Source organism: Salvelinus alpinus, chromosome 37 (assembly GCF_045679555.1).
Source record: "Salvelinus alpinus chromosome 37, SLU_Salpinus.1, whole genome shotgun sequence".
In the NCBI taxonomy this organism is placed as follows: domain Eukaryota; kingdom Metazoa; phylum Chordata; class Actinopteri; order Salmoniformes; family Salmonidae; genus Salvelinus; species Salvelinus alpinus.
The window spans coordinates 7,139,779-7,163,025 of NC_092122.1; the positions used below are offsets into that span (position 1 = coordinate 7,139,779).

At 44.7% G+C, this 23,247-nt stretch overlaps 1 protein-coding gene and 1 long non-coding RNA gene across 2 annotated transcripts in view; one reads left to right on the top strand and one right to left on the bottom strand.

The window, feature by feature from the left end:
• Positions 1-9,078, bottom strand: part of LOC139565882 (uncharacterized) — a 40,884-nt gene extending 31,806 nt beyond the window's left edge. The window contains exon 1 of the long non-coding RNA XR_011672997.1: positions 8,847-9,078. This is a non-coding gene — a long non-coding RNA (uncharacterized lncRNA). The remainder of the gene's footprint in view (positions 1-8,846) is intronic.
• Positions 9,079-10,148: 1,070 nt separating this feature from the next.
• On the top strand, positions 10,149-19,804 carry LOC139565655 (prosaposin receptor GPR37-like). Its single transcript, XM_071386133.1, has 2 exons — positions 10,149-12,029; positions 17,348-19,804. Exons 1-2 carry the CDS (start codon positions 10,917-10,919, stop codon positions 18,161-18,163), a joined length of 1,929 nt encoding a protein of 642 aa, XP_071242234.1. The 5' UTR covers positions 10,149-10,916; the 3' UTR covers positions 18,164-19,804.
• Positions 19,805-23,247: the final 3,443 nt, after the last annotated feature.

Here is a 23,247-nt window from a genome sequence, read left to right on the forward strand (position 1 = left end):
TTTCTCGACGCTCCGCTACAGCTAGCTTCACAGTTGGGTGCACAGTTCACATATGTGTGTCGGTAGAACCGGCTTTATATGAGATTTTGTTTTGGCAAATTCTACACTGTGCTCTAACATTGTCTACACTATTAAAATGCATCCAAATGCTACTGTGCTTCAAACTCATTTTCCAGCTGTTGTTTTCACAGCTGTCCTTCCTCTGTCTCCTCGGCTGCTAAGTGTGTGACTAAGTTGGCTCGGCCCTCCCTCACGCATCTTTGGTTTATTGGTTGACACTGCGTGTCTGATTGACAGGAACAACAGGTGAGGCTGTTAGTCTGAGAAGACAGTCAGAACGAATGTGTGTGCGCTTGAGCATTTAGGCCTATATTTTTTATGTTATTTTTTATTTTTTTATAAAAAGATTCGGCTCTTCTTCATACAGTATTCTCCACATAACACCGAGGCGGCTCCCAACGCTCACCTACAAGAGACGGCTTTTCGCAAACGACCCATCACTACAGCATAACAACAGCAAGGAGAGAGCGGTGACTCACTCATGCTGGGGCCCTTTTAAACAGGAACGCAACAGAACGAAGGCTGTGTTACCAGTATGTTAGCCAGGAGAGAGCATCTTGGAAGGGATGTAGTTTGCGGTACAGGCCGGTGGAAGCCGGGAGGGAGGCAAGCACTAGACCTGCCGTGGGAGAGTCCAAAAGAGTAAATCCATGTAAGCTGTAGTTCGGCAGTAGTTCAAAAACATCCAAGACACAATGTCAAGTGGAAGGATGAAAGCTGGAGTAGACAGGTGTCTGCTCAGATAATGCCCCAGTGCAGAGAATGGTGCCCAGGTATATCCAAGTAGGCCTAAAAGGTTTCGGCAGACCTATTGTCCAATCTGTTCACAGGAAGCTCATCCTATATAACTACTGCTGTACATACTGTATTCTCCACACAGCTCATCCTATATAACTACTGCTGTACATACTGTATTCTCCACAAAGCTCATTCGATATAACTACTGCTGTACAAACTGTATTCTCCACACAGCTCATCCTATCTAACTACTGCTGTACATACAGTATTCTCCACAAAGCTCATTCTATATAACTACTGCTGTACATACTGTATTCTCCACACAGCTCATCCTGTATAACTACTGCTGTACATACTGTATTCTTCACATAGCTCATCCTGTATAACTACTGCTCTACATACTGTATTCTCCACATAGCTCATTCTATATAACTACTGCTGTACATACAGTATTCTCCACACAGCTCATCCTGTATAACTACTGCTCTACATACTGTATTCTCCACATAGCTCATCCTGTATAACTACTGCTGTACATACTGTATTCTTCACATAGCACATCCTGTGTAACTACTGCTGTACATACTGTATTCTTCACATAGCTCATCTTGTGTAACTACCGCTGTACATACTGTATTCTCCACACAGCTCATCCTGTATAACTACTGCTGTACATACAGATTCTCCACATAGCTCATCCTGTATAACTACTGCTGTACATACTGTATTCTCCACACAGCTCATCCTGTATAACTACTGCTGTACATACTGTATTCTTTACATAGCTCATCCTATATACAGTTGAAGTCGGAAGTTTACATACACCTTAGCCAAATACATTTAAACTCAGTTTTTCACAATTCCTGACATTTAATCCTAGTAAAAATTCCCTGTTTTAGGTCAGTTAGGATCACCACTTTATTTTAAGAATGTGAAATGTCAGAATAAAAGTAGAGAGAATGATTTATTCAGCTTTTATTTCTTTCATCACATTCCCAGTGGGTCAGAGGTTTACATACACTCAATTAGTATTTGGTAGCATTGCCTTGAAATTGTTTAACTTGGGTCAAACTTTTCGGGGTAGCCTTCCACAAGCTTCCCACAATAAGTTGGGTGAATTTTGGCCCATTCCTCCTGACAGAGCTGGTGTAACTGAGTCAGGTTTGTAGGCCTCCTTGCTCGCACACTCTTTTTCAGTTCTGCCCACAAATCTTCTATGGGATTGAGGTCAGGGCTTTGTGATAGCCACTCCAATACCTTGACTTTGTTGTCCTTAAGCCATTTTGCCACAACTTTGGAAGTATGCTTGAGGACATTGTCCATTTGAAGACCCATTTGCGACCAAGCTTTTACTTCCTGACTGATGTCTTGTGATGTTGCTTCAATGTATCCACATAATTTTCCTTCCACATGATGCCATCTATTTTGTGAAGTGCACCAGTCCCTTCTGTAGCAAAGCACCCCCACAACATGATACTGACACCCCTGTGCTTCACGGTTGGGATGGTGTTCTTCGGCTTGCAAGCCTCCCCCTTTTTCCTCCAAACATAACGATGGTCAATATGGCCAAACAGGTCTATTTTTGTTTCATCAGACCAGAGGAAATTTCTCCAAATAGTACGATCTTTGTCCCCATGTGCAGTTGCAAACCGTAGTCTTGCTTTTTTATGGCGGTTTTGGAGCAGTGGCTTCTTCCTTGCTGAGCGGCCTTTCAGGTTATGTCGATATAGGACTCGTTTTACTGTGGATATAAATACTTTTGTAACTGTTTCCTCCAGCATCTTCACAAGGTCCTTTGCTGGTGTTCTGGGATTGATTTGCACTTTTCGCACCAAAGTACGTTCATTTCTAGGAGACAGAATGCGTCTCCTTCCTGAGCGGTATGATGGCTGCGTGGTCCCATGGTGTTTATACTTGCGTACTATTGTTTATACAGATAAACATGGTACTTGCTCGCAAGGATGAACCAGACTTGTGGAGGTCTACAATTTTTTTCTGAGGTCTTGGCTGATTTCTTTTGATTTTCCCATGATGTCAAGCAAAGAGTCACTGAGTTTGAAGGTTGGCCTTGAAATACATCCACAGGTACAACTCCAATTGACTCAAATGATGTCAATTAGCCTATCAGAAGCTTCTAAAGCCATGACATCATTTTAGGGAATTTTTCAAGCTGTTTAAAGGCACAGTCAACTTAGTCTATGTAAACTTCTGACGCACTGGAATTGTGATACAGTGAATTCTAAGTGAAATAATCTGTCTGTGAACAATTGTTGGAAAAATTACTTGTGTCATGCACAAAGTAGATGTCCTAACCGACTTGCCAAAACTATAGTTTGTTAACAAGAAATTTGTGGAGTGATTGAAAAATGAGTTTTAATGACTCCAACCTAAGTGTATGTAAACTTCCGACTCTACCTATAGCGAACATTGCCATTGGCGGCACAGTCACATTGAGAGAAATCCAATGCAACCTTGTTTACAATTTCAAACACAGCAATGTGAGATGTAATCTATACCTCAATTAGGCTGATAGAATTCTTCATTATTTCGTTTAACTATTTTTAATTTGAGCGTCATTACTTCTATATAGCCTACCCTTTCTCGTTCTGAGCTTCTAACGCAAGTGGGACGGGCGTGGCTTCGTGACAATGATCACAAGAGCAGCTGCTCCCCGATATGACAGCTCCAATGCAGTCCCACCTCCGACAACGCCAAAACATCAGCTATGTGGGTGTCGGCTATCAGCAGTTAACGAATGATCTGATTGAATTTAGGCCTTAGACATTTACTGCACTGCTGGAGCTAGAAACACAAGCATTTCACTTTACCTGCTTTAATAACATCTGCTAATCTGTGTATGCAACAAATAAACTTTGATTTGATTTCATAATGCATTGTACCTGTCGGTATTAAGTAAAGTGTTACTGTACCTTTATTTTTAATACAAGGGATTGCGTTGAAGCTTACAAACTCCATCTCACCGGAATTTATATACATTTAAAAATGGGTATCTACTGCAGCAGGACTATGCATGGGTAAATAATGAAGACGATAGTAAAAGTGTAAAGAGCTGCATGCCTCTGGAGGCTGAGACCAATCAAGTCTGATGGATTCATAATTCATTGGTACACGGTGAAAACACAGACACATGAAATCTTCATGGTCTTCCCATGTTCTTCGTCTCTCTCTCTCTCTCTCTCTCTCTCTCTCTCTCTCTCTCTCTCACGCTCCAATATCTTCATCATTAAGTTGTATTTACAGTGTGTGTGTGTGTGTGTGTGTGTGTGTGTGTGTGTGTGTGTGTGTGTGTGTGTGTGTGTGTGTGTGTGTGTGTGTGTGTGCGTGCGTGCGTGCGTGCGTGCGTGCGTGCGTGCGTGCGTGCGTGCGTGCGTGTTCCTTTATGCGTGCAAGTAGTAGGGTGTATGTCTCCTGCCACACAGTATCTCTCCTACCACACACACACATGCCAAGGTTGCTGGGAGAGAGACTCTCCAAGGACTCTACATATGATAGACATGTTCATTGGATTTAAACCTGGCAGCTTCACTGCCTGCTTAGTACAGTATAACTTCTCAAGGTCAGATAGAAGATGGAAAGTCTTGGAGTCATCTGTCTCTCTCTCTCTTCTCGCTGTCTCTCTCACTGTCTCTACCTCGCTCTGTCTCTACTTCCCTCCTCTCCTTCCAACCCCCCTCCTCTCTCTCCTTCCAACCCCCCTCCTATCTCTATTTCCAACCCACCGCTCCTCTCTTTCCCTCCCTACATCAGTCCTGCCTATCTCCTCCATCCAGCCTCCCCAGGTGGCTACAGTAGGACATGGCTCCAGTGCTCCAGTCTCCCACCTTGATCCTGAAGGTCAAAGATACAGTATGAGGCTACTTCCCCTGCCAGCTCCCACAGTGATGCCTCAGCTCTTGCATATGGTTCCTGTCACACACACACGCACACATGCACACACACACACGCTCACTCACACACACACGCGGGCACACACACACACGTATTGCCAAGTCGACAGCAGTGAGTCTCCCTGGTTGTAATTTACGTCTTTATCGAGCTACAGTAAGAGGGCCATCAAGTGTATGGTCTATAAACACAGTACTTAACACTAATGTGATCACATACAGTAGCTGCCTAACTAATAGGATAATTTCATTATCAGAGAGAGAGCCTATTGAGTCATTGATCTACTGGCCAATGGCCGTGCAGAAATGCTGAAGGTCAATTTGGTAAAATATAATCTAACCTTGAGAATTACAAATGATGACACAGTAGCTACCAAACTGGCACATAACCTTCTTAGAACCATATGTTTCTTAGAGCTTGGTGAGAGTTTGGTTGCCCTATGGTCATTTTGCATACAATCTTCCCACAAAGTTCTGGGAATGGTGCAGGATACCCAGCTAGCACATAACGTTCTGAGAACCATACGTTTCTCAGGTAGGAATTTCAGTACTTCAGCATAACGTTTCCTACAGGTTTTCTCGTGGTTCTATTTAAAGTAATGTTCTGAAATTGTTCCGAGAACGTTAAGAAATAACGGTGTTCTTTGTGAATTTTCTGCAGGTTTCCTCGTGGTTCTATTTAATGTAACGTTCTCTGAACATTAAAAAGACTCCACAAAAACCACAAGAAAACATTAGTAACTTTCAAAGAATGTTCTAAGATATTTAATTAATAACATATACATTCCGTTCTCAGTGGAAACAAAACTCTCTCTATCCCCTATCTTGTTAAGAGTGTTCAGGTCTATTGGCCACACCTCATCTTAATGATTACTTGTTTCCTTTGAAATGGGGTCTGTTTGAATAGAATAAAATGAACAGCTTTGTATCAGCTAATAGCCTCTACGGGATCGGTGTCCCCCCAGCGGGACGGTTGAGCTAACGTGCTCTAATGTGATTAGCATGATGTTGTAAGTAACAAGAACATTTCCCAGGAATGGGAAATGTGTTATATGGTAAAAAGGCAAAAGGCCTCCTGCAGGGACGCAAGTCTGGGATAAAAAATAAAAAATAAAAAATACAATATAAATCTAGGACAAAACACACATCACAACAAGAGAGACAACACAACACTACATAAAGAGAGACCTAAGACAACAACATAGCAAGGCAGCAACACATGACAACACAGCATGGTAGCAACACAACATAACAACAACATGGTAGCAATGCAACATGGTAGCAGCACAAAACATGGTACAAATATTATTAGGTACAGACAACAGCACAAAGGGCAAGAAGGTAGAGGCAACAATACATCTCACAAGGCAGCCACAACTGTCAGTAAGAGTGTCCATGATTGAGTCTTTGAATTAAGAGATGGAGATAAAACTGTCCAGTTTGAGTGTTTGTTGCAGCTCGTTCCAGTCGCTAGCTGCAGCGAACTGAAAAGGAGCGACCCAGTGATGTGTGAGCTTTGGGGACCTTTAACAAGATGTGACTGGCAGAACGGGTGTTGTAGGTGGAGGATGAGGGCTGCAGTAGATATCTCAGATGGGGGGAGTGAGGCCGAAGAGGGTTTTATAAATAACCAGTGAGTCTTGCGACGGGTATACAGAGATGACCAGTTTACAGAGGAGTATAGAGTGCAGTGATGTGTCCTATAAGGAGCATTGGTGGCAAATCTGATGGCCGAATGGTAAAGAACACCCAGCCGCTCGAGAGCACCCTTACCTGCCGATCTGTAAATTATGTCTCCATGGTAGGATGGTCATCAGGTTTAGTTTGGCAGGTGGGTTGAAAGAGGAGCGATTACGATAGAGGAAACCAAGTCTAGATTTAACTTTAGCCTGCAGCTTTGATATGTGCTGTGATAAGTGCACAGTCTAGCCATACTCCCAAGTACTTGTATGAGGTGACTACCTCAAGCTCTAAATCCTCAGAGATAGTAAAAACACCTGTGGGAGAAGGGGCATTCTTCTTACTAAACCACATGACCTTTGTTTTGAAGGTGTTCAGAACAAGGTTAAGGGTAGAGAATGCTTGTTGGACACTAAGAAAGCTTTGTTGTAGAGCATTTAACACAAAATCTTGGGAGGGGCCAGCTGAGTATAAGATTGTATCATCTGCATATAAATGGATGAGAGAGCTTCCTACTGCCTGAGCTATGCTGTTGACGTAAATTGAGAAGAGCGAGGGCCTAGGATTGAGCCTTGGGATACTCCCTTGGAGTGGCTAAGACAGCAGATTTTCTGACATAATAAACTGCACTCTGAGAGAGGTAGTTAGCAAACCGGCCCAAAGACCCCTCAGAGACACCAATACTCTTCAGCCGGCCCACAAGAATGGAATGGTCTACCGTATAAAAAGCTTTGGCCAAGTCAAAAAAAATAGCAGCACAATATTGCTTAGAATCAAGGGCAATGGTGACATCATGGAGGACCTTTAAGGGTTGCAGTGACACATAACCTGAGCGGAAACCAGATTGCATACCCGAGAGAATACTATAGGTATCAAGAATGCCAGTCAGTTGATTATTGACAAGTTTTTCCAACACTTTTGATTAACAGGGCAAAATAGAAATAACAGTTGATCTCCCCCTTTAAATTAAGGATGAACCGTGGCTGCCTTCCAAGCAGTGGGAACCTCTCCAGAAAGGAGAGACAGGTTAAAAAGGTTGGTGATAGGTGTGGCGATGATAGGGGCAGCAACCTTAAAGAAGAAAGAGTCTAAACCATCTGACAAAGCTGTTTTTTGAGGTCAAGTTTAAGGAGCTCCTTTAGCACCTCGGACTCAGTGACTGCCTGCAGGGAGAAACTTTGTTTGCGGGGCTGGGGGACAAGAAGGAGAAGCATCAGGGATAGTCGCTTTACAAGGGGTGGGAAATTAGGAAATGTTGGACGGGCAAGGAGGCATGGCTGAGTCAAATAGGAATCCTGACTGAATGAAGTGGTGACTAAAGAGCTCAGCCATGTGCTTATTGTCAGTAACAACCACATAATCAGCATTAAGGGACATGGGCAGCGGTGAGGAGGAGGGTTTATTCTCCAGGTCTTAAACCGTTTTCCAGAACTTCTTGGGGTTAGACCCAAAGAGAGAGAACTGCTCCTTAAAGTAACTAACTTTGGCCTTCCAGATAGCCTGAGTGCACTTATTTCTCATTTACCTGAACGAGAGCCAGTCAGCCTGAATACGCGTGTGCCGAGCCTTTCGCCAAATGCAATTCTTGAGGTGGAGTAACTTTGCATGATCACGGTCGAACCAGGGGCTGAATCTGTTTTTAATTCTCATTTTCTTTGTGGGGTCGTGTTTGTTAACAATACCACTGAAAATATAAAAAAAGAAGGTCTATACGTCTTCGACAGAGGGGATCAAGCTGATTCTATACCATTTTACAGAGGCTAGGTCATGAAGGAAGGCTTGATCATCAATGTTTTTTAGCAAGCGTCTATGACAAATCAGGACAGGTCGTTTCACTGAGCATCCATTAGGAACACAGGCTGTAAAACAGTGATCATGTGTCATGAGAAAAATAACAAAATAGCAAAATGGACAATAATTTTTTTAAATCAATATAGACCTGGGGCTAGCCATTGTAAGTTCAGAGTCACTCGCCACCAACAGTGCGTGTGTGCTGGAGGCGAGCGAAAGCTCGGGATAGAGGGGTGAGTGGGATGGGGGTACCAGACAGGGGGGGACAGGCCAGGGCAGACGGTGAACAGATAGCCAGGTGGAATCCAAGCAGCAGTGCAGCAGGCAACGGGAGGAGGCGTCACACCCACACACCCAACGGGAGAAGCTTTTATTTCTAGAGGCAGATTTCTTGTAGAAAATGCCAGTGAATGATCTCTGAACAGCAGGAGGGGGCTTCAAAGGATGCTTCAAAGACTCCTGCCACTTGTTGGGACCAAAGGCCTCGACACCCTTTACTTCACATCTTAGTGCTAATTGAATTTGTATCTGCTCTGTCCTCGCAAGCCTGGGAGCCTTAACTCAGCATTCAGTCCCCATTAAGTAAAATATATCATTGTAATGAACTTTATTTTTATTGCATTTTTTTTTCTTCTTGGCTTTCAAAATAGCATCAGACCAAACACTACTCACTCAGTTCCAGGTTGGATGGTGTCCTTAGGTCTCTTCTGTTTGTTTGCTAGAGTACCCACCGTATAGCTTGGGAAAAGAAAACCTTGGAAACAGTTCATTTTGGTCAAAATGAGGTTGTAGGTTTGGAGTTTTGATCTAGAGCAAAGGCCATGCTGTGGAGGGTAGCATCCTGCATATGTACCTGCCGAAAAATCCAAGTTGATCTAACTCCAAATCTATCCTTTTGTTAAAAGGATGGCCAGTTTTAACATTCCCGTCTTCCCTCCTCCTGCAGGAAATGTTTCTGCAAGCCTGGACATGCTCCATCTTGTCCATGTACTCAAAACAATTTCTTTCCATTTAATGTGTCAGCCCAGAGTCAGAACTCTTGTCAAACAAGTCTGTTCTCTAACTAAAAAGACAGCTAGGGGATGTGCTAAAAAACTGTTACCAATATGAACACAGATGGAGCCAAGATGGAGCTAGCATGCAATGTTTTTTAGGCATACAAAGCTGTTCATTTTGGTCTATTCAAACAGACCCCATTTCAAAGAAAGCACACACTCATTAAGATCAGGCATGGCCAATTAGTGGGCTTGGCCAACACACTTGGACACACTTAACAATATAGTTTTGTTGATGCTGAGAACGGAACGCATATGTTTTTAAATTAAATTCTTAGAGCGTTCTCTGAACATTACTAAATTATTCTTGTGGTTTTTATGGAAAGTGTTCTTAACATTTGAGAATGGAATGTATGCTTTTTAAATAACATTCTTAGAACGTTCTCTGAACGTTACTAAAGTTTTCTTGTGTTTTTTATGGAAAGTTTTCTTAAAGATCTCGGGAACAATTTGAGAACATGACTTTAAATAAAACCATTTGAATATCTGTATGAAACGTTATGCTGAAGTACTGAAATTTAGACAGAAGAACGTTGTTTCTTGAGGTTCTTGGAACAATTTGAGAACATTCCAGTTGGAGAACGTTCCTAGAACAGTATCATGTTTGAACTTTTAGGAAACATTCTGTTAACGTTATGAAATACCAAGAAAATCTTCTTTTTTTGTCAAGTTCCTTAAATGTACTGAGAATGTTCCAAAGCCAAGCAACTATTCGACACCATTCCCAGAAAGGTTGTATGCCAAACAACCATAGGACAACCACCCTCTCACCAAGCTCTAAGAAACATATGGTTGTCGAACTTTATGTGCTAGCTGGGATGTGTATACATACCCTGTAGGCTACTAGGCTACTGCAGATGTTTTGCACAATAACTGATATCGAACAAATAGACATCAGAATAGTTTCAACCCAAAATATTATGTTAAACCATGGAGAAAGAGGTGGTGGTGTCAGTATACGCTGATATTGCTATGTGTAATTATGATAATAATATATTTATCGAGTGGGCGTCATCGGGCGTGGTTGGCTGCCAGCGGCGGTAGTCAGGAGGCAGGATCTGATCGATGCGGAGTGACAGATCAGGGTTAGCCGCCAGGGGAGTGCATTTTCCTCCACAGTCCTCCCCGAGACACCCAGCTCACCGCGGTGCTCCACGGAGCGGACAGAGAGAGCCAGCCAGAGCCGCGCCTATCTTCTCTCGTTCTCTCGCAGCTGTGTAACAAACACACAGCAGCAGCAGTCTGTGAGACTCTCAGCCCGACCCAACCACAGCCAGTGCAGCCTGTTCGGCTCACAAGGGAAAGTCCGGTGATCTGCTGTTTATGGAGATGAGATGCATGTGACCATGTTGTCGCTGTAATATGAGTTTGCTAGCGGCATGTGGTGCCATGAGGACCTTGCAGGGATATCTAGTTCGGTAAGGCATGGCGCTTTCTACTTGACAAAATACATCTCACATGAGGTGGCGGCAGGCGTGCACAGAACAACAGCACGGCGGAGACCAAACCCAGTGCGCTGAATTTAGATATGAGCTAAAAGTTTGCAAACATTATAAGATGTTTGGGATCTACATTGAGTGTTTACGTTTAGTGTAATTTGTGTCGTTATGGGTGTAGACTGAACGGGAGCTTATTCTCTTCACCGAGATAACGATGGCTTTCTGAGGAGGATATCTCTGTCTGCGCTATGATCTGGACCATGCGGACTCTGATGCTGAGGACGCTGTGTGTGTTGTTGGGGAATGCACATGTCTTATCTCTCAGAAATAATGGCGACATACGAACTAGAGAAACTGCGGGGGGTTATTATGGGTTTAACGCCACAGCAACACACAGGACCGCTCACACAGCCATCAGAGAAGGTCCCCAAAACACAGTTTACAACAGCACTCGCTCCGGGGGACACGCTACAGGTACGTCCTACTCCAAACAGAATATTCAAACATGGATTGAAAAGATTCATTCTACTTCTGTGAGAAGGACGCGCGTAATTGCGGATGAAACAAAACAAAGGCATGTGGGATTAAAACAACACCAATCCAACAGAACACTAACACTGGGGAATTACTCTGCGACCCCACATAGGGACCTGGTGCGCCGCCACAAGAGGAGAAAGTTGAATAGAGAGATTGGCGCAGCCGCTGCCATGGGGACGGCAGGTGGATACAATATCACTAAGCCCCCAGCAATGGGCCAGCAGCGCGGGGGACAACTGGACAGCGACAGACGCAAGAGAGGCACAAAAGACGAGCAGAAGAAGGCGTTTAAGAGGGTGAGGGGGAGAAAAGTGTTGAACAAAAGCTCAATGGCTTTATCTCAGTCGCACAGCGCAGTGGGCGGGCTGGACCCCCCTCTCTCTCCATGGGAACCAATACCCAAGCCCCTAGCTCTCACCTCTACCGACCTACCCCTCGACTTCTTCACCAGGAAAAACGAGATGTTTACTTACCGGGAGGAAAACCCATGGGATGCCACTCCAATGACCCCTCCCAACACAGCAGATTTTGGAAGCGAAATCAAAAACCCATTTTACCCAGTGACAAGTGAAACCTTTGGAGCTTATGCTATCACGGGCGTTGCTGCCATCATTTTCCTGGCTGGGATAGCAGGGAACATAGCCATACTGTGCATCGTGTGTCAGAACTACTATATGAAGAGTATCTCCAACTCTCTCATAGCTAACCTGGCCATCTGGGATTTTGTAGTCGTCTTCTTTTGTCTGCCCCTCGTCATTTTCCATGAGTTGACTAAGTCCTGGCTACTGGGAGATTTCACCTGTAAAATCGTGCCATATTTGGAGGTATTCTATTATGTTCTATTTTATTATATTCTACTACAGATTGTCTCCTATATTGGTGGCTGATGGGGCAACTGCACATTTCTCTTTGCATAGGCACAATTTCAAGTAGTATTGCATTGTCTAGTACACATTTATAATACAGTATTGTCATATTCAGAACAAGTTGGGATAGAAAAGTCTATCACAGTGAACATGACACTAATCCATTTCACCCTAACAGGGGATTAGCCATCCTCGGCACAATAATAAACAAGATGAGTTCCCACCAAACTCAGATGTCACCTCAGCTCACTGTGACACCCAGCGTGACACTGCTACATACACCTGCTGGCTGCTGGATGGAAGTGGCATCCCTCCCTCACCTCATGACACCCACACACTTAATCCTTCCCTCTATCTCTCCCTCATTTTCTCCCACTTCTGTCTCTCTCTGTCTCTCTCTGTCTCTCTCTCTCTCTCTCTCTCTCTCTCTCTCTCTCTCTCTCTCTCTCTCTCTCTCTCTCTCTCTCTCTCTCTCTGTGCAGTCATGCCTTTACTTTGTAACATTGGGTTAAAACCCGTTTGTTATTCCCAAAACTCCTAATCTCATTGTACAGTGTAGTGGTGAAACTGGTGAATGGTATTTGGTTTCTGCTGCAGAGAAACATAACTTCTAAGTAGAGCACTAGGTGTGCGGTGAGGAGCGCTTGAAGAAGGTGTGTGTGTGTGTGTGTGTGTGTGTGTGTGTGTGTGTGTGTGTGTGTGTGTGTGTGTGTGTGTGTGTGTGTGTGTGTGTGTGTGTGTGTGTGTGTGTGTGTGTGTGTGTGTGTGTGTGTGTGTGTGTGTGTGTGGTTGGTTTCCGTGCATGTGGGTGAGTGCGTGCAGGCACGTTTGTGAATTTTAAACATGCATGCCCATGAGTGCCTGCGTGCGTCAGTGCACGCGTGTGTCGTCCGGCCATGCGTGTGCATGTGTGTGTCCGTGCGTGTCCTCAGCCCAGTGCAGTGCTGAGTTGACCCACTGTGACTGTATGTGGATTAAGTGGGGAGTAAAGTCACTCCGCAGGCAGGATGTGGGAGAGAACAGTCCACTGGGAGGAGAGGAAGCCTCGGGCTGCATTGCCCACTGACTCAGGACCACACACCCACACACAGATGTGTGTGCAGACACAATCAGACAGACTCACAGACGAAGACACACGTACGCACGTACATGACCACACAGCTAACATGGTGACGATAATGCATTAGATACAGACAGCTAGGAGAGGAGGAGAGATGCTACAGTTTTCCACTGAGACATGGACAGTCCCTCTGACACTGATGGGAGGATCTCTCTGTGGTGTGTGTATGTGTGTGCGTGGCTTCTGTGGCCTGCTCATGTGGTGTGTGTGAGTGTGTGTATGTAATCAAGTCTCCAGTGATGTGCAGAGCTTTAACATGCTGACCACACCGCTAGCGTTGCACCCACACTGCTCGCAAGCGCCAACAAGCGTCTGCGTTGCCAAGCGCCAAAATAGAAGTCAGTTCTATTTGTGCCGCTGAACGCGGTGCAAGTCCTGCCTCCCCCATCTCCTCATTGGTTTATTGAAGCATATACCCACGTGCCATCTCCTCATTGGTTATACACACGTGGAGGATTGAAAGATGAACTGAGGTCACTCAGTCAGTTATGGTAATAGACCTTGTTATGAAAGTTAGATGCCAATCGCCATATAAAGTTCAAAGAAGAAAAAGCCGGGAAGAAGGAGAGATGACTAGAAACAATTCGGTTGACCGTTTTATGTGTATTAATTGTCGGAGCAGAGGACCTTGTGCATTTCAGCTAGCTAAATTGCCATCAGTGTTAAAGGCTTTTTTGACCTTTCCCCAAGTTAATATAATTGGTTCAGAGTTTGTTTTGATATTTCAACCAGCGTGTCGTGATCGCGTTTGGTTTGGGAGGAGAAAATCAATCTGCGCACGATGGCGCACGCGCGCGTCCGGTTTGGGCGTGGTGTTAGGAGAGAAGCTGAGTGGAAGAGGCCCTTGTGAGTCATGAGTGTTGTTATATGAATCACATCCCTGGCTAATGTCTGCAGCGTAGCCTATATCAACAGCCAGTAGTGAATAGTAAAGATATCGCTTCTGTAAGTTCAGTGGGAACAGTGAGGCTCAGATAGGCATAGAGGGGTTCTCTCCAGAAGCTTTGTCCACTCTCAGACAGAGAGAGACTGGGAGGCTGAGGTGCTGCTGTCTGCGGGGAGATAAACTCATCCCAGTCTGCTGCAGGGAATAGACGTTAAACTGGGAGCCATTCGGGTCAGAGGTGGAGGACTGCATTGTGATTGGTGTTAATAGCTAGACATTCATCACCCTGACACCCATGTATGTGGGCGCACACTTGCACAGGCTCAATCACACACACATACACAGGCTCAATCTCTCTCACTTATGGACACACATGCACAGAATCTCAAACACACACTAAATCTCACACACACCTAGGCACTCTCTCTCTCTCTTGTTCCCTCTCACACTCACACACACACGCGCAGAAACTCTCTCACACACACACGGTAGCAGGGCGTACTGAGATTCCAGATGGGTGGGATGGCCTGCCCTCCACTGATCGTTACCCACAGTGATCCTCTCTGCACACACTCCCACATACACACCACACACTCCCACATACACACCACACACTCCCACATACACACCACACACTCCCACATATACACTTCATCCAACACACATACACACACTCCGCCCAACAGCACATTATCTGTCCCTCTATTACTCATTACTCATGCGGTCTGACCGGCACATACATGATAGTTCATTGGAATATGTGTTAATGATTCAGTGTATATAATTAGTATTTGTAAATAATGGATGATGGGTGATAATTATCCCATTCAGGCTATTGGTTAGCTAGAGGATGAGTAGATGCGTAGTTTTATGAGAGATATACCACATAGATAGATAACAACATCACAACCCAGAGAGAATCAAACAAAATGATTATAGAAGCAGAAAAGAAATATTGACTTATGTATAACTGTGTGAATCATGTGTATGCACAGCCTGTGTAGAACAAACTGGAATACAAAATAACTGTAATGTCCACTTGGTAATAGACATTTACCATGAGCTTCATCTCAACAGTAACCTAGGATAACCGTATCACACACAGAGCTAAAACAGTGAACATTAAATCCGTGTTACAGTTCAGAGGCTACGTCATGGAGTCATAAGAGTAGTGACTGCATGATGCTCAGGTCCATATTTAGCCCTGTCTGCCAGCCTGTCTCTGTGATGATCCATTCCCTGACTGTACAGAGAGACTGATGATCCCCGTGGCAGAGTGGCAGCCAGGGCCTAGGTTTCTCCTGTTGGAGTTATGGTCTGGGGAAGGGGGGAGAGAGGGAGGGAGGGTCAGACGCAGTCAGCCTGTAACAGACCTGAACTGTAATAGCTTTTTTCTTCAGCTTATTAATGCGCTCAGTGTGTGTGCGTGTGTGTTTGTTTCTGTGTCTGTATGTGTGTGTGTGTGTGTGTGCATTTGTGAGTATTGCACCATTTATTAATAGATAAGAGTCATTACCATGACAGCCGCTCAGGATCCAACATGGCCGCCCGCCGTGGGGCCACCAGTCACTCAGTCGCCATTAAACTCCAATTAATAACATGGGTTTTGAAGGCAACTGCTCAGAGGAGCTTAATCAGGGAATTCGTGGGCCATTATTATACCAGCAACAGGGGAACTTTCTCTATTACCTGCTGTACAAAATAAGTAACTGAGACAGACAATGGTGCTGTACAGACTGTGAGCATGGCCGCAGACATGACAGGGGTCAGGTCTGCCAAATTGGCCTGTTAATCATTATAAAGATGTCAGGCTGTTGTATGAATAATTAGGCTAGCGATAGGAATAATCACGCATACACACACACACACAAACACACACACAGCTTTCAGTTAAGCAACGTTAGCTCCACACTAGCGCCAGCACCATGGCCATTGGCCCATGCCCATATCTTTGATCTACATATATGTACAAAACTAGGCTTGTCCTATTCTGCCCCCTCTCTCTCTCCTGCTCTGTGAGATCTGATCAAAGAATTCACCCGGTCTGTGTGACAGTGTTTAGTTTGACTTGTCTCCAGCCCAGTGTTCAGGCTATGAAATATTCACCATGTTGGCACCTGTGTGAGTGTACAAAGCAGAGTAGGGCTCGAAGGCAGTAACCTGGCACACAGATGCGATGGTGCATGGTTGTCCAGGAAGCAGGAAGCCCTCTCTAGCTGTAATTAAAGCAACCAATCACACTGTATAACCAGCACAGGCTGAAGGTCATCATTAGTCACCATGGAACAGGGATCTTGTTTTCAAGATATAAACCAAGTTTTTTGGTTAAATCAATGTTTCACCAACTCGTTTTTTTTTTGCCAGTTTTACTGTTTTAATATTAACAGGAAAAAATAATGTTATGCTCTTTGAAGTCTACCGGAGCATACTGTACAATAGCATGCAGGTATTTTACTTTCCTTTCATACTTCTCTCTAATGGCTGACCCAGTGTTGTTCTCTTTTGGCTCTAATTCATTAGAACAGTAGCAGCTTTGGCAGAGATCCATAGTTCATGTGTGGTGCTCCTCTCTATCTCTATCTCTGCAGGATGTTACTGTTTAGAAGGCTGTAGCCTCTGTGGCCTCCCAGGGACATCTGGGAAACACTAGTCTAATTAACAGATAGAGAGAAGAAGAGAGGAAGAGAGAGTGGGGAAGGAGAGAGGAGGGAGAACAAGAGAGAGAATGCATGAGAGAGGGTAGAGAGAGAAAGAGATGAGAGGAGGAGAGTGAGGTAACGAGAAGAGGGAGTGGGTGAGAGAAAGAAACCTCCACAGTTTTACTGTTTATGTAGTAAACTGCAGCAGCAGTAATCACAGAGCAGGACCATACAGACCATAGCGTCTGGGTCTGGCTACAGTTCGTTTTCCCTGTAGTAACTGCAGTCAAAGTGATTCCAGATGGAGAGGGATACGTTCCAGGTTCCTTGCTGTGCCTCAGTCTTTCAGACTCGAACCAAGGCATAGCAGAGACTTGGTTCTGAATGAATTGTTTTCCAAGCTTTGAAAGGCTTACAATTTGGCATATTTTTTCAGTTTAATGCGTTCTTTCAATTCAAGGAAAGACTCAGTACAATCCTCTGTCAGATTTCTATGAATTGTGTTGTCATCTTTGTGAAAGTAAAATGAAAAAGGACTATTTGGTGTACACTGTCCGATGAGTCAACATTCTGATGAACCATTTGTCTTTGTGATAAACCATTAACCATTTCCCCCTGTATTTGTCCCCAGGTGGCATCTCTAGGTGTGACCACGTTCACCCTGTGCGCTCTGTGCATTGACCGGTTCCGCGCAGCCACCAATGTCCAGATGTATTACGAGATGATCGAGAACTGCACCTCCACCACAGCCAAGCTCGCCGTCATCTGGATCGGAGCTCTCCTATTGGCTCTCCCTGAGCTCCTGATCCGCCAGCTGGTCACCGAGGACCCCGCCCTCCCAGATGACCCCCCAACGGAGCGCTGCGTGGTCCGCATCTCGACATCGCTCCCAGATACGCTCTACATCCTGGGTCTCACCTACGAGGGCGCGCGGCTCTGGTGGTGCTTCGGCTGTTACTTCTGCCTCCCTACGCTCTTCACCATCGGCTGTTCCCTCGTCACCGCCCGCAAGATCCGCCGCGCCGAGCAGGCCTGCGTCCGCGGCAACAAGAAGCAGATACGCCTGGAAAGTCAGATGAACTGTACCGTCGTGGCGCTCGCCATAGTCTACGGCGCCTGCGTGGTCCCGGAGAACATCTGTAACATCGTATCGGCGTACATGGCGGCGGGCGTGCCGGAGCGGACCATGGCGGTCTTACACCTCCTGTCACAGCTGTTGTTGTTCTGCCGGGCGGCTGTGACGCCTGTGTTGCTCCTGTTGTTATGTCGCCCGCTAGGCAGGGCCTTCCTGGACTGTTGTTGTTGCTGCTGCTGTAACCATGCCCACTCCTCAGGCACGGCTAGTGATGATAATGAACATGAGTGTACCACAGAGCTGGAGCTGTCGCCCTTCAGCACCATACGCAGAGAGCTCAGCATCTACACTCCCACAGGGTCCAACTGTTAAAACCACTGTTAAAGGTCCAGTGCAGTCAAAAACATGATTTTTCAGTGTTTTATATTCAGTGTATATTTCCACACTGGTTGATATAATACTGTGAAATTGTGAAAATGATGATAATGCCCCTTTAGTATAAGATTCTTTTGAGAAGACCGCCTGAAGTTCATCCTGTTTTGGTGGGATGGAGTTTTGGCCTGCCTGGTGACATCACCAGGTGGTAAATTAGTTAGACCAATAAGAAAGAGAGTTACAAACGTCTCTGTCAAAAACAGCAAGATTTCAGTTTTCCCCTCCCCACTCAGACCATTAACCAGACAATCTGAGCTAAATTCTTGCTGGAGGAATTGTTCTTTTCTAAGAAGCTGTTTTTCTTTTTTGACAAGTTACTTCATTATTACCCAAAAATGATATGATATTGAGATAAAAACAGCTGCATTGGAACTTTAAATGACTACACAGCTACTCACCTGCAGGACTCTACCAACATACTAGTACACAGAACTGTACAACGTCACACCTGCAGAGTCAAACTGCTAAGACTGCACACCTTTGCAACTATAGAACGATACAACATTTCACAAGCAGGATCAAACTGCTTGGATTTACATACCTGTACACCAACAGTACAAAACCACAGCAGGCTACTACACAGTTAGCTACACGACTGACAAACTGGGTGCTAGGACCACGCAACTACTGTACAGCATACTATTACACTATTACACAACTACTGTATATAACTACACACTAGCAGGGGAAAAGTGCCAGGACTACACACTATACAACCGCAGGGAGCAAGTAACATCTAAACAGCCATACTGCCGAGACAACTGCACAACAATCCAACTGCACTACAACTCCAATACACATACTGTGCTCCAACCCAGTACACAAACCCAGTGGTCTGAACTGGGACCAGACATGAATGGACAAAGCCAGACACTCGAGACCAGACTACGCTGGACTGTGTTGAGCTGAAATGGACTCAGTGGAGTGGACTAGGCGTGGCTGGGCGGGACTTGGCTGGGATGGAGTGGACTCCGAATAGTTGGCTGGAGTGGACTGGGCTGGACCGGACATACTCACATCACCCCTCACTCAAACTCTGCACTCACGATTCAGTTCACACACGCCTTACTCACACACTGGGCTGTACATACTGTATACCACACACTCTATCACTCTAGTGAAGGAAAGATATCTAGAGAAGGAAAGAAGGAAGGATATGCAGAAGGAATATAAGGACATTACAAGCATATTGCAATTGTTTTCTTTTAATGCGCATTAATATTACTGTAATCGTCGTAGTTGATTTCTGCATACAACTCTGCACTGCCAAACACCTTTCCTCGCTTTCATACTCTGTCGTGCCCTTCTGTTAGTGTCAGAGTCAGGGCCACTGTCTCTGTGTCTTTTCGGACAGTAACTTATTCTAAATGGCCAAGTGTACAGTGTTGTGATTCAAACTCTTGATGAAGTCAGTGATTGTTGTAAACCGTTTAATTGAACTTTGTGAGTACCTTGTTCACTCTTGTCTGTATTTGATACCAGAAGGTGTAAGCGCACACAGTCATCAGTCTAGTTTCTGGTTTCTAAATAGCTTTTTATATAGCCAACAAAAAATGTCCCTTTGATTAAAAAAATAACCTGATCTTGACTGCAGAATTGCAGCTCTGTAAAAAAAAAAAATGTTTTGAGTGGTGTATGACTTTCCTTGTATTCCTGACCAGAAAAGATGATTCTTTATTAGACTTGGAATTCACAATGTTTTCCCCATACACCCGGACAGAAAAACACACCGTTGGGTGTGCAACGCCACAGACGCTTCCAAATGCATCATCTATAGATTACACAGACAGAACATACACCTCTGCATATCTTTCCCGTATAACCTTCTTTACGGTGTTATACAACGATGACGATAGCAAAGAAGCGCCTGGCATGTACGCGAGTCTGTGTCAGTGGCGATAAGGAGAGATGACTGTTGTGTTTATCATCCCCATAACAGAATTATCTGTCATAAGACAACTAAGCAGAGCCAGCTCTTTTTCCACTCCTGGAGGAATCGGCTGTGTATATTGCTGCACTCCCACTGCTCTGAGGAGGTGGTATTTCCTTTCTCACACCGCCGCATATCCGCTCCTCTATTTGATGTGTCGCAGTGAAAGAGAGAGAGATAGATCAGCTATTTCTGTCTGTGTAAGAGAACAGCTCGGAAAGACAGGCAGGAACGGACCATACTAACATTCTACTGACAAGACACACGTATTCTAATTTCTACTGACAATCAATGCCTTCTGACGTTCCATCGAGACATGGTCATTAGGGGTAACATTTGACTGACCATCAATCAACATTCCATTTGCAACAGACAGTCAACAGGATTGGCATTGATTCTTGGCGTTTTATGCGGCACTGTGACATCTATGTCATTCACCTCTCAGATTCTGAATCAAAAAGCCCAATTTGCATCCTGATTAAAATAACAGTTCTGTGCACTTTAAAAAACACAGTAAATTGGGGCTATTGTCTGAATCTTTTTCCTTCTCTTCCCATCTGAGTTCAAGCTGCATCGTGGGTTGCTGTCGCCATCGCGTCCCAGATAGGATGACAGAAATCTGTGCCATTCACGCTCGTCATTTTCCAAAAACATTAGGACTCTAGACATTAGGACTCATCACAGTGGTTCAATCACACTCATTCAGAGCCTCGGCAGCTACATCTGCGCCTCTGTCTGTCTGAACCTCTGTCTGTCTGTCTCTGAGGGAGCAGGATGAAGAGTACTCCGTCTTATTCAACTCGCTGTTGTCATTATCATTCAATCTCAGGAATAGTTTCCCACACCCAGATAAAGCCTGAAATTAAGATTCCCATTGAGTTTCATGCTTTTCAGGCCAGGAATAGGCTTAATCTGGGTCCGGGAAACTGGTAGGCTACATCTATTGAGCTACCTGGCTTGTATTACAGTATCAGCAGTCATGCTTACAAAATTCTAGTAAACATACAGTATGAGTATATTTTGGGCTGGGTGACATTATAACAGTTACCCGTTAGCCCTGACACGAGCTCACGCCACATCAGCGTTAACTATGGCCAGTGCTACACTAACGCTAGCCCCTTTCTCCTCACATCACTGCAGCCCAGAGCTAACGCTAACTAGCCCCTTCTACTCACATCACTGCAGCCCAGAGCTAACGCTAACTAGCCCCTTCTCCTCACATCACTGCAGCCCAGGGCTAACGCTATGCTAAAGCTAGTCGCTAGCCCCTTTCTCCTCATATCACTGCCGCCCAGTACTAACGCTAGCTAGCCTTTGCTCCTTACATTTATTTTTGCAAACTTAAGCTAGTCGCTAGCTCCTTTCTCCTCACATCACTGTCAAACCACTCTCCACTGAGTTTCTTCCTGATATTATCACTTTATTCTGTTTGCCAGAAATATGAGTTGCCTGCTGTCAACAGTCATTACTGTCTTCCATGAGTTCTCTGGGTGCGGATATATTGAATGGAATCAGATATCTACTCGGAGGAACCTGATTTTCATTTTGATGGCCGTGTTTCACACAATTGCAATATCAAGGCACAAGGCAAGACCCAGATGCAGACACAGGAAGCAGATGGTTGGAGTCTTACAATGTTTAATAATTCAGAGGGGTAGGCAAGAGAATGGTCGTGGACAGGCAAAAGGTCAAAACAGGAGGTACAGAGTGGCAGACAGGCTCGTGGTCAAGGCAGGCAGGTACAGAATCCAGAAACAGGCAAGGGTCAAAACCGGGGGGGCTATAAAAATGAGAATAGCAAAAGGAGTATGGGAAAAACACCCTGGTTGACTTGACTAAACATACAAGACGAACTGGCGCAGAGAGACAGGAAACACAGGGATAAATACACTGGGGACAATAAGTGACACCTACAGGGAGTGGAGACAAACAGGAACAGGTGAAACAGATCAGGGTGTGACATGCAAGGAAATTGACATATTCCTTGAGGAGTAGAGGAATATTCTGTCTTTCTGTGTGTATTCTCTCTCCTTCTAACCTCTTTCTCCCTATCTACAGTAAGCTAACTTCAGCCATTTTAATGGGTGAGTTTTGATCTGTCCAGTCAAACACATTCAAATGTGTCCAGCCAGTAGCACAGTGGGAACAATGCATAATTCAACCCTTGCAAATTAACCAGCAGTCAACTGTACAGAACAGCATACATATGCACTACAGAAGAGATGGAAAAGTGGTCAACGAGTTTAGTTTTTAGACAGAGTGCTAGTTTGTTAACTGGGAACCATGCTAAGACATGTTTATGTATACGGAGCCAGTCACGATGCGATTCACTGGCCCGAGACCTCCTTTCCCACTGTCTCTGAGACAATCTGTCAGTGCCATTTGAGTTAACATGGGTGAGAGAGAGAGAGAGAGAGAGAGAGAGAGAGAGAGAGAGAGAGAGAGAGAGAGAGAGAGAGAGAGAATGAGAACGAGACGCTTCGGCATGCTGCTCTGTGCATACTCTATTGATTTGAGTCCACAATCAGGGTTTTGAGTGGTTTTCCTAACCCTTATCTATACAATCAATCTGAAATATGTATCTTGGGCAATGTAGACAGGAACCTAAACCGTACAGTATTATGTGTGCATTTGGGTGGAAGAGACGAGGTTGCTGCCACACTAGAGATCAGAGATAGAGAAATAGAAAATAAGGCCTAGATTCAATCAGATCAAACGTTAACCAACACCGGCCTAGCTGATGGGATGTGTAACTGCGTTGGAGCTGTCAAATTGGTGAGCGGCTGCTCTTGATCATTGTCATGAAGTCACATCCTTCCTACTCGTGTTAAAACTTCAAAACGAGAAAGTGTAAGCTATATAGAAATAATGACACTCAAATTGAAAATCATTCAAGTACATAATGAGGATTTCTATCACCCGAATCATGGTCCAGATTTCATCTCACATTCCAGTGTTGGAACTTGTAAACAAGGCTGCAAGAGATTTCACTTAGTGCGACTCCGTGCAGCCTCTGGCAATGTCCGCTTTAGGTATAACCAATTAGGCTAGTCGCCAATGATCGAAAAGGTCTTTTCTTTTTAAGATACCC